Here is a 12,563-nt window from a genome sequence, read left to right as displayed (position 1 = left end):
CAACTCATATAAACCTAATGCACATTTCACTAGACTTAAAGTGCGCAAAAATTATTTAAAAACACAAGGAAGGGGTTGCATGCACCAGGGCTTGCCTGGAATAAACACTGGGTTAGTGTTTGTTAGACGGCGTCCACTTGACGACCATCTTCAGGTTTGTCCATCAGCATCATCCTGCGGAATAGCCCGCGCTTGGAGTCGACTTGGCTCGTCTTCCGCAACACGCGATTAATTAACGTACCTGAATGGAATGCATTATGCACATGAATGCATATCGACGGAAATATAACAAACCTAAATAGTACTACGCGATAGCGAATTAACACCTAGCGGTGAGGCGTTGAACAATTTCATACGGAGATACTAATTATCGACGTACAATTAAGCGCAATAATTACGCTTCTCGAACCTATCGCAAACATCACGAACAACAAACTATACACAAGAAATACAATTAGCCTAATCACAACTTATCAGTTAATTAATTAAATTCTGAACTAATCCCTTGCTTTATAAATTATACTACATCTTTATAAGTGATAAAAATATTTCATCACCTCACAGGCCTACTAATATTCTACTCGGTATACTAATTCAACTAATTGACCGGAATAGCGAGATAACTCACTATAACTGAACCTGGCTCGATAATCGCAAGAACTGCGAAGTCGACGAGAGTTTCGTGACTTACGCAATTTATCGAGCACCTTAATAAGCATCGCACTAGCACATTTATTTATTCATCGATCGAGCTATTCTGAATAATTTATCAGCTTACCGTTTCCACAACTGACACGAATCCGCGGGATCGGTAGCGATTTTCCGATACAGGCAATTTGTCGAGCGCTTAGGGAATATCGCGCTGCTAGCTTCGTTTTCACCCGATTCTTGGGATTTCTTGCTGACGCGCGGAACGACGACGAGATCGTGTTTGGAGCGAGCTGGTGAGGTGGGGGTCGAGCAGGGGATGACGTGTTTGACGACTCGACGGCAAACGACGCGACAACGAGCTGGGCAGGATCCGAGCTAATAGGTACAGTATGGGATAGCGACCAGCACGATGGACGAACAAAGTCGCGACGAGGTCGACCGACGAGGGAAAATAAGGAACACGACAGTCAGTCGGCGAACTGAAGATTGGGAGCGACAGTCGATGAAGAGCTTATCTCCAGAGAGCCGCGCGAGGGAAGCTGAAAATTAATCCGACAGTGGTTCAGCGGCAACTGATGGCCGGTAGAGGAACGCGGCTGCGGGCAGAGGAGCAGGGAGAAGACTGTTGGTTTCCCATTTAGAGAGCAGGTGGTGCACGAGGTTGACGATTTGAACATGCAGAGACACGGACCACCAGGGAATCACGGCGAGACGGTAACCTCACGGCGACGCGCTAGCGCTAAAGGCTGAGCAGGGAACCCAAGTTCGACGACGAGTAGGGAGACATGTCAAAACCTGGACGCGACGACGATTTCACACCGAGGCGACCAACTTCGGATCCGGAGCAGGCCGAACGCGACAGCAAGCGCGACACAATCCGAGCAGGGTTGGAAGGAGAGGGATCCGCGCGGCATGGTGAGGGAGGAGCAGCGCGCGAACGACAGGGATCTCGGCAGGACTGCGGCGGCCATGGGGACGAGCTGCAGCAAAGGACCGGACCGAGCTCGGCGGTGCTGTAGAGTTGAGGGCGAGCTCGGGCATGGAGTCATTGCAGAGCTCCAAGTCGACGACCACTAGGGTGCTGCTACAGGACGGACCTTCATCGGCGGTGACTGGGACAGGAGCATGGCCACACAACCGAGGCGAGCATACACGACGACCGGCCTTGGATCTGGGAGCAGGGACACGCGCGTCGGTGCTTGAAGACCACGACCGACGCAGGAAAAGTTTGGACACAGTTCGGCGAGCTTCCATGGGCGACGTCCACGGATTTGAAGCTGCGACGGCCAAGGCAGGAGCTCAGGGCGAGCAGCACCGGTATCCAGACGAGAGGGAGGTGGAGGGCCGAGCTGGGGGTGGGCGCTGGAGAGAGAGCGCGCGGCATAGGCGACTGCACCAGGGAACAGCGATGGCCAAAAGAGAAGCTCACGCGCGCGGTAACTCTGCGGCTGGGAGGGCGCGGCAGCCATGGCGAGCAGGAGCAGGGGCTGGGCGAGCTGGAGAATGGCAGAGGGAGAGAGAAGCAAGGGAGGGCGCCATGGCTGGAGCACGCAGGATCTAGCGGAATGGCGGCGAGCAGGGCAAGCATCCAGGGATCCAGACGCTGAGCGCTAGTCACCGGAGCAGGGAGCTGGGCGAGCTCGACCATGGGGTTGAGGGCGGCCATGGGTGGGGAGCTCGAGCAGGGAGCCGGGCGCCGAGAAACGCGCACAGAAAACAGGATGCCATGGAAAAGCTTCAGCAGGGGAAAAACGCAGGGGGTGGGCAGGAGGCCGAGCGCCAGTAGCAGGCGCGCGCCATGGAAGAAGATCGAGCAGGAGCTGAGCGCTAGCTGCTGGAGATAAGGCCGCTGCAGGCCGTCGCGCGAGGAGAAAGGATAAGGGAGAATCGTGCGTTTTTTTTCTTCAGGATGAGCGGCGGCTAGAACAAGATGACGACGCGCACAGGGAACAGATAAGCACGGTTGGGAAAAAAATTCTGGGATATTTTCCATTTTTTTAGATTTTTAATTTCTTTAACCGAAAAATCACAGATATTTTAGATCCCAAATTTTCTTAGCGACGTATACGGGGTAGACAGTAATCGTGACATGATTTTGATTTGGCGAATACTTTGGACTCGAACGAATTTGTACCTGTTATTTATATCCAAAGTTTTGGATCGGGGCGAGACGTCGTCGGAACAAATCCGAACGGTGTGAACAACCGTATTTCAAACGATGTTCAATTTGATTTGAAATCAAATTATTTCATCCGCAGTCGACACTCGATTCCACGTCAACAGATAATTTATGTGGAGAATCGAATCTCAATTATAAATTCTCAGACACGATTTTCTCGGTTGACGAGTGGAGACATAATTATTTGCGCCAAAAACCTTAGTCGACGAATTCAAATTAATTTGCCCGGGATAAAATCATCCGAGTGGGTCGAGCTTCCGAATTCGTATTCGCACGAGCGATGAATTTAAATAATCATCGGACGCACAGATTTTCGGAACGACTATGTTCCGAACAACACGAAAATTTCGGAAGAGCTCGGATAGATACAAATGATGCCGAACTCGCGACAGACGAAACAGATGCGAATATTAAAATCGTGCTAGACGAAGATGATTTAAAATTTAGCATATGTTTTATTCACTGATATTACGTGCTTAATCCGTACTCGTTGTCGAGCGGAATATAAACACCTCGGGTGTTACAGCCCTCCCACCTTAAAAGAATCTCGTCCCGAGATTCGGAGCGAAAAACTTTTAAGAGTAGAGATGCATATACCCCATGTTCATATCAGCGATAATCGGGAGACATTTCCAAACAAGGGCGAGTGTCTCAGGATAAGGTTTCCCTAGTGGACATAATAGGTATCGACTTAAGCCAATTTAGAGATGTCCACCAATAGAGACGATGTCTGCCATGAGAACACATAAGGTTCCATGTGTGCAGTTTGCTTTTTCTGATGACACTGTGTTATCTGAGTCTGTTGAGCGAGCGGTGGATATGCGACTTTACCCAAACAGAATCAGATGCAACCTCTTGGGTAAAACACATCGAAGGAGGTTTACCAACAAGTGGTCACGGTAAGCTCGTAGCACACGAGGCAAGTGGGGATGTTGAATACTGTCGCGGTTAACATGTGGCTAACGGCTAACCCGAGAATTCTAGTCCACGAATGAGGGTATAGATTCGAGTGAATCACCAGCGGAGGGATCTGTAGATGCTACCTTCGCAACCAACCCATTTTATCGAGCACTAGGCATGGCTCGACCTGATCACCCATGCTGGAAAAGCACACGTGAGGCGATCGAGGCATGACTAGGGCGATGACTAGGAGTTATCAGTCGATTTTAACTTGATCTTTGTAAGAACTTTCTTGGGATGGGTTGAACCAAAGTGAGTTTAGATAACTCGACAAAACGATCTCTAAACTCAGCCTTCGTTCACTGGGCAGTTACAAGTTAGTCAAAACCAACTTGTTGAACCACTTTTGACATTGGGCATGTCCTCTCAGTACCATCGGTCGAGAGTTCACTCATATTAACACTTGAGCGTGTAGTTGGGTAGAAATCCATTTGGTCGGGTTATTCTTCCGTTTCTTCATGCGAGATGAACTGACTTGGTTCGGGAATACATGGATTGAATAAGAGAACGAATGAACAAACTCCTGCATTTCAGCAGCAGGGGAAACCAATCTCCATTTTGAGAGCTAATCAGTTGCCTCTCGACACTAAAAAGCTCCAAGGCTTCACCTTTACAAAAAGGATGCAAAGGGAATGTGTATGTGTGAAGTCACTATCAAAGTCAAGGAAAAGAAACCACACATGAAAGTGGTATGCCCTTTTGATCCAACATAGATGATAGATGTTGCTTGGTCACTTCGATAAACAACACCAAAATCGTTTCAAGGAAGAGATCTACGGAAGATAATATATTAGTGTAGTTCCACAATGGATCATGACCAGAGACCTTGATACCAGCATGCGCCAAGCAGCAAAATCCTGTGTGCGCATTCACAGGAGGCTCTCAGTTTCGCTGTGGCACCATAAGTCCTTAATCATGACACCACTACCGAACTGGCACCAATAACGAATCTTACGTAGCAAAAACAGATTGTGCCAAGATAACGCATTGACATTGTCTCATAATGGATTACAACTATAACCATGATACCAGCGCGTGCCGAGCAGCATAACCGTGTGTGCACACACATAGAAGGCCCTCGGTTTCATCACGGCACCACCAGTTTTAGTCATAACACCATTACGAGACATAACCAATAAGAAATCTCACGCGACACAAATGAATTGAGTAAGGGTGACAATATACAAAGAGATACTCCACCTGTAAGAATGGTTACAAGTAGAGAACCAAATAGATCATGACCCGATGAAGTGAACAAGGTATGGCCATAACCTAGACTTGATGAAAGGAGTATAATGGGAGACTGTTAATTCAGCCCCGAGCATATTTCTATGCCCATTGTAGAGATTACAAGGTCAAGGATTAGTATCTGATTAGATACGGAGGGAAAAACAATCACAAGATGAAATCGGTATGCCTTCAATGGACATGAGAAAATCAAAGGCACCAAATTCAAGAAAATACTCGGACAGGTCTTTTCTGGGTTAGGTTGATAAAGCAACATGCGATCCTTAAGAACAAGCGAACTGGATAAGGTACATCAGCTTGCACCAACTGAATAAGGATATGGTTTAGGATGGAGACATGACTCGAGATTCTTGTTTCAAGTTCGGGTACACTTTAGGTCCAACAAGGAAATTATCTACGCATTTATTTACATGAGTTTGGTCATGAAGGAATAATGGTAAATTCGAATTTGGGGTTCTAGTTCACCAAATAAGAACATGGCTTGATTTTGGGTTCAGGCAAACAAGTCACCAACCTTCTATCGGCACATCAAGCCCAAGAGCAAACACATATAATTCCTAAATAGATTACCTAAGAATTGAGGACACCTATTTCATCGAAGTTCATAATTCAGCATTACACCACTTTACCTACAATCATCGGCTACTGGAATAGAGACGAGAGAAGCATTTTGGGTGTATAGGTGACAAACACAATGCAACAATCAATATGCATGCTCGCCCTACACGTTCTCACGAATTTGTGCCAAACTAATGTGGCAATAGCGTTCTATATCGGTGGCATACTAACGACTCTCACGGTATTTTGCTAGTCGTCAACTACACATACGTTTTCGAGGTTAGTGTACCTGCAGAAAATTCCATCACAGCCCAATTCCCAATGATGCAGTTCACACATGACTGTTTATCACAGTTTATACTCCATATATTTCTATATGGAGGCCAGCTCATCATTAAGCACTGAGCCACACATAGGCGCTATTGCCACACTTTAACCATAGGGCAACTCATTATGGTAACTTACCTTCTTACCTGTGCGTAGGTGCGTCGTTACAAGTACATTACACTTCTCAGTATTCCCATGTCTGTATACCCATACACATCCATGGGGTACTGAATCCCAGAAAAGTAAATACTCCACATCGCAGCCTTCATATATACATATGTAGAACATGTATATAATCAAGCGCTTTTACACTCTTCCCTAGACCGACGGTTATCGGTCATGCTCTCACATCTCACCTTACCTTGAGCGTCGATCCATTCAAGACTGAATGGCCTCAAAAATAACAATACACATGTATGCAATACCCACCCGGTTGTGGGTTAGTGGTTTTCAATAAGCCACATGATAGTCCTTAATTTAGGGCTTAACAGAGGATGTCGCTAGCATTATAGTTTTTCAAAACCGTTTTTCAAAGCCAAACAATGTGTTTAGTTGAAAATAGGTTTTTCAAAACTAAAACTTTTGTTTTTAAAATACGTATGTGACCGTATATACTTAATCCAGCTCCGATACCAGCTGTGGCAGAACCTCCCAAGCTATTGGGCCCACATGCACCTGTCCTTGTCTCAAAGACCTCAGACGGCTAGGCATGTGCACCAAATAACTTAACAGGATCCGTCCGAGTGCCCCAAGGACCTCGGATAAACCACTTACAATCAGAACCACGGGATTAAGTAACACAAATCACACACATCAATATTTTTGCAGCGGAAATCTTATTACCAAATTTTACAAGTTACAAAATTTTTGTAATATTTTATCGGAGTGATTACAAAAGTATAAGTTTGAAATATATGCTAGCTCAAGTGACCATCCTCAATAAGAAGATAAAGACGGGGTATACTTATATAAGAAGGCTGAGCCCACCGTCACTTAACACCATCACAGCAGCACAAAGTTATATCCTGAAAAACAACAGGGAATAAAACCCTGGGTATGGAATTACTCAGCAAGACTTACCCGACAAAAGAAAAGACTCTCAAGGGTATGCTGGTTTAATGGGAATCAAGGAAAAGGCTTTAGCAAGAATTAACTTAGATATTTTTGCAGAAATAGCTTACTAAAGTGAATCCTTACTTTCAATGTTTTAACGCCAGATTAAATATTAATAGACTCTGATTGCATCTAGTCTAATTTCACCGTCTCATCAATACAACATCATTTTTATTCATATGTCTACATCCTGACTTAGGTTGTAGGTCAGTGATCAAGTCTCCACTCTCTGGGGATATAACGGCGATCCGAATCGATTTACTTAGCTAAGGATTTCTAACCACACGACATATGTAGCACTTAACCCTTGCATATGTCAACTCGCCACTGGGGTTCTTAAGACCAGATCAGGTTCACGCCAACCGAGAGCACAGATACACCACCGTCCAGCCTCTTGCCACGGAGGGTACACGCTACTCTCGCCATCTCTCCACTCCCATTGCGTGTTATCTTATTCTGGTATTAGTCTGCCCGAGGCAAAGCTTACCCTGTCCCATTTCCAGGGTATGTGGCTAGTTAAGATAGTCCTTGATCTAGCAGGCCTACATACGCATCCAATCCTTAATCAACTTGGGTAGAACATCACCTGTTCCTAGCCCAAGTCCCGATTTAAGTGCTTCCACCCTTAGGATTGTTTGTATTCCTTAGGATGAAAAGAGCATCAAAGGGAACTTTGCAGTAAGATCCCACCACGCTCTCAACAAAAATATTCTTGCAGGTAGAAGCCATCTTTCCCCAGGATAACCCCTAAGCTAGGCCTTAATGCAAAAGACAACCTCTATCCACAAGATCTGAGAAGGGCTAAGTATTTTTGTAAATCATATTTTGATACTTCACCAGAAGTATCTATAAAGGTATGGATATCAAGGAAGGCAATGCATCAATGGTTCCAAGCAACTCCTATAAACCTAATGCACATTTTACTAGACTTAAAGTGCGCAAAAATTATTTAAAAACACAAGGAAGGGGTTGCATGCACCGGGGCTTGCGTGGAATAAACACTGGGTTAGTGTTTGTTAGCCGGCGTCCACTTTACGACCATCTTCAGGTTTGTCCATCAGCATCATCCTGCGGAATAGCCCGCGCTTGGGGTCGACTTGGCTCGTCTTCCGCAACACGCGATTAATTAACGTACCTGAATGGAATGCATTATGCACATGAATGCATATCGACGGAAATATTACAAACCTAAATAGTACTACGCGATAGTGAATTAACACCTAGCGGTGAGGCGTTGAACAATTTTATACGGAGATACTAATTATCGACGTACAATTAAGCGCAATAATTACGCTTCTCGAACCTATCGCAAACATCACGAACAACAAACTATACACAAGAAATACAATTAGCCTAATCACAACTTATCAGTTAATTAATTAAATTCTGAACTAATCCCTTGCTTTATAAATTATACTACATCTTTATAAGTGATAAAAATATTCCATCACCCCACAGGCCTACTAATATTCTACTCGGTATACTAATTCAACTAATTGACCGGAATAGCGAGATAACTTGCTATAACTGAACCTAGCTCGATAATCGCAAGAACTGCGAAGTCGACGAAAGTTTCGTGACTTACACAATTTATCGAGCACCTTAATGAGCATCGCACTAGCACATTTATTTATTCATCGATCCAGCTATTCTGAATAATTTATCAGCTTACCGTTTCCACAGCTGACACGAATCCGCGAGATTGGTAGCGATTTTCCGATCCAGGCAATTTGTCGAGCGTTTAGGGAATATCGCGCTGCTAGCTTCGTCTTCACCCGATTCTTGAGATTTCTTGCTGACGCGCGGAACGACGACGAGATCGTGTTTGGAGCGAGCTGGTGAGGTGGGGGTCGAGCAGGGGATGACGTGTTTGACGACTCGACGGCAAACGACGCGACGACGAGCTGGGCAGGATCCGAGCTAATAGGTACAGTATGTGATAGCGATCAACACGATGGACGAACTAAGTCGTGACGAAGTCGACCGACGAGTGAAAATAAGGAACACGACAGTCAGTCGGCGAACTGAAGATTGGAAGCGACAGCCGATGAAGAGCTTATCTCCAGAGAGCCGCGCGAGGGAAGCTGAAAATTAATCTGACAGTGGTTCAGCGGCAACTGATAGCCGGTAGAGGAACGCGACTGCGCGCAGAGGAGCAGGGAGAAGACTGTTGGTTTCCCATTTAGCGAGCAGATGGTGCACGGAGTTAACGATTTGAACATGCGGAGACACAGACCACCAAGGAATCACGACGAGACGGTAACCTCACGGCGAGGCGCTAGCGCTAAAGGCTGAGCAGAGAACCCAAGTTCGACAGCGAGCAGGGAGACATGTAAACCCCGGACGCGACGGCGATTTCACACCGAGGCGACCAACTTCGGATCCGGAGGAGGCCGAACGCGACAGCAAGCACGGCACAATCCGAGCAGGGTAGGAAGGAGAGGGATCCGCGCGGCATGGCGAGGGAGGAGCAGTGCGCGAACGACAGGGATCTCGGCAGGACTGCGGCGGCCACGGGGACGAGCTGCAGCAAAGGACCGGACCGAGCTCGGCGGTGCTGTAGAGTTGAGGGCGAGCTCGGGCATGGAGTCATCGCATAGCTCCAACTCTCCAAGTCGACGACCACTAGGGTGCTGCTGCAGGACGGACCTTCACCGGCGGTGACTGGGACAGGAGCATGGCCACACAGCCGAGGCGAGCATACACGACGACCGGCCTTGGATCTGGGAGCAGGGACACGCGCGTCGGGGCTTGAAGACCACGACCGACGCAGGAAAGATATGGACACAGTTCGGCGAGCTTCCATGGGCGACGTCCACGGATTTGAAGCTGCGACGGCCAAGGCAGGAGCTCAGGGCGAGCAGCACCGGTATCCAGACGAGAGGGAGGTGGAGGGCCGAGCTGGGGGTGGGCGCTGGAGAGAGAGCGCGCGGCATAGGCGACCGCACCAGGGAACAGCGATGGCCAACAGAGAAACTCACGCGCGCGGTAACTCTGCGGCTGGGAGGGCGCGGCAGCCATGGCGAGCAGGAGCAGGGGCTGGGCGAGCTGGAGGATGGCAGAGGGAGAGAGAAGCAAGGGAGGGCGCCATGGCTGGAGCACGCAGGATCCAGCGGAATGGCGGCGAGCAGGGCAAGCATCCAGGGATCCGGACGCTGAGCGCTAGTCACCGGAGCAGGGAGCTGGGCGAGCTCGACCATGGGGTTGAGAGCGGCCATGGGTGGGGAGCTCGAGCAGGGAGCCGGGCGCCGAGAAACGCGCGCAGAAAACAGGACGCCATGGAAAAGCTTCAGCAGGGGAAAAACGCAGGGGATGGGCAGGAGGCCGAGCGCCAGTAGCAGGCGCGCGCCATGGAAGAAGATCGAGCAGGAGCTGAGGCGCTAGCTGCTGGAGATAAGGCCGCTGCAGGCCGTCGCGCGAGGAGAAAGGATAAGGGAGAATCGTGCGTTTTTTTTTCTTCAGGATGAGCGGCGGCTAGAACAAGATGACGACGCGCACAGGGAACAGATAAGCACGGTTGGGAAAAAATTCTGGAATATTTTCCATTTTTTTAGATTTTTAATTTTTTTAACCGAAAAATCACAGATATTTTAGATCCCAAATTTTCTTAGGGACGTATACAGGGTAGACAGTAATCATGACATGATTTTGATTTGGCGAATACTTTGGACTCAAACGAATTTGTACTTGTTATTTATATGCAAAGTTTTGGATTGGGCGAGACGTCGTCGGAACAAATCCGAACGGTGTGAACAACCGTATTTCAAACGGTGTTCAATTTGATTTGAAATCAAATTATTTCATCCGCAGTCGACACTCGATTCCACGTCAGCAGATAATTTATGTGGAGAATCGAATCTCAATTATAAATTCTCAGACACGATTTTCTCGGTTGACGAGTGGAGACATAATTATTTGCGCCGAAAACCTTAGTCGACGAATTCAAATTAATTTGCCCGATATAAAATCATCTGAGTGGGTCGAGCTTCCGAATTCGTATTCGCACGAGCGATGAATTTAAATAATCATCGGACGCGCCGATTTTCGGAACGACTATGTTCCGAACAACACGAAAATTTCGGAAGAGCCCGGATAGATACAAATGATGCCGAACTCGCGACAGACGAAACAAATGCGAATATTAAAATCATGCTAGACGAAGATGATTTAAAATTTAGCATCTGTTTTATCCACTGATATTACGTGCTTAATCCGTACTCGTTGTCGAGCGGAATATAAACACCTGGGGTGTTACACCAATTGCCTTGTTCAGCAGTGTCTGGAAATTGCGAAAGGTATGACTCTAAAGTTGATAGTTCAGAGGTCCGATCAATCCTTCCAAGAAATGCTCTTGGCGCTTCTCATCTGTATCCACATCTTCTGGTGCATAGCGTGAAAGCTGAGTAAAGCGATCACGATACTCACTGACTCACATATTCCCTTGAGTAAGGGAAAGGAATTCCTTCTTCAACTTCATAATTCCCGAGGGAATATGGTGAGCGTGGAAGTTCGCTTGGAACTCCTGCCAGGTTATTGTATCTGCGTTGGGATGTGCCGCTGTGAAGGCATCCCATCAATCAGACGCAGAACCCTCGAGTCTTCCTGAGGCGTACAAGACCTTCTCCCGGTCGTTGCACTGAGTGATGTCAAGGTTCTTTCCAATGACCTTGAGCCAGTCATCGGCATCCAGAGGATCAACCACATGAGAGAACGTTGGTGGGTGATGACTCATAAAATCCCGGTGCTTATCTCTGGCCGGGGGTGCATTCTGCTGTTGTTGCTGATGCTGCTGATTCTACTGGTTCTGCTGAATTTATTGAACAGTCACAGTGAGTCCTTGCAGAATCTACATCTCGGCGGCGATGAACTGCTCCATGTTGGGATTCTGTGGTGGTGGTGGTATCTTGTCACACCCGGTTTTGGAAGGCAAACCGAATGCGAACTATGTACGTGCCAGGATCAGAACTCACGTACACAGCGATTACATAAATGAACATCATCACACAATGCTCGAATAATAATTAAAAGAGTACTTATTACATCATAGAGTCATAGACATCCACATAGTCATTGTCTTAACAAGTAAATCAAAGTACTAGCGAAACGCAGTAAAGATAAGGCCTTCACAGGCAGCTGACTGGGGGTTGCCGCCAACCCACTCCTAGAACTCATCGTAGTCTTGAAACTCCTGGAAGTCTCCTTCCACGGCTTCGCCTTCTCCTGAGCAGTGGTTACAATGCGGGCAACCTGGTGTTTTGTGGTAAAGCAAGGATGAGTACACATCAACGTACTCAGCAAATGTCCCGTTTGGCTGAGGTGGACTAGCTTTATGTGGAGTTAGGCTCAAGCAGTTGCTTTTAGTTGGTCAGGTACTTATCATTAGTAGAAGCCAGATTTTAGCATTAACCAACCCGTAAACCATTTCCTCGTCGAGGAACATCATCATAGTCGAACCAAAACCATATCATAATCATTGTATCTCGAACCATCTGTATCTCTAATCAAAGAGGATCCCAAGGCTGCTCTT

The 12,563-nt window shown here is 47.2% G+C and overlaps 2 protein-coding genes across 2 annotated transcripts; both read right to left on the bottom strand.

The window, feature by feature from the left end:
* Positions 1-595: 595 nt before the first annotated feature.
* On the bottom strand, positions 596-2,490 carry LOC100279483 (uncharacterized). Its single transcript, NM_001152485.2, has one exon. It carries the CDS (start codon positions 2,315-2,317, stop codon positions 1,751-1,753), a length of 567 nt encoding a protein of 188 aa, NP_001145957.1. The 5' UTR covers positions 2,318-2,490; the 3' UTR covers positions 596-1,750.
* Positions 2,491-9,206: 6,716 nt separating this feature from the next.
* On the bottom strand, positions 9,207-10,754 carry LOC118476954 (uncharacterized). Its single transcript, XM_035967346.1, has one exon. The coding sequence runs from the start codon at positions 10,252-10,254 to the stop codon at positions 9,688-9,690; it is 567 nt and encodes a 188-aa protein (XP_035823239.1). The 5' UTR covers positions 10,255-10,754; the 3' UTR covers positions 9,207-9,687.
* Between the last annotated feature and the right edge of the window lie 1,809 nt (positions 10,755-12,563).

The sequence above is a fragment of the Zea mays genome, chromosome 4 (assembly GCF_902167145.1).
Source record: "Zea mays cultivar B73 chromosome 4, Zm-B73-REFERENCE-NAM-5.0, whole genome shotgun sequence".
In the NCBI taxonomy this organism is placed as follows: domain Eukaryota; kingdom Viridiplantae; phylum Streptophyta; class Magnoliopsida; order Poales; family Poaceae; genus Zea; species Zea mays.
This window is presented reverse-complemented; position numbering and strand designations above follow the sequence as displayed.

Coding starts and splice junctions, on each gene's coding strand:
- LOC118476954 (XM_035967346.1), bottom strand. CDS start 10,254: ATGGCCGCTCTCAACCCCATGGTCGAGCTCGCCCAGCTCCCTGCTCCG.
- LOC100279483 (NM_001152485.2), bottom strand. CDS start 2,317: ATGGCCGCCCTCAACCCCATGGTCGAGCTCGCCCAGCTCCCTGCTCCG.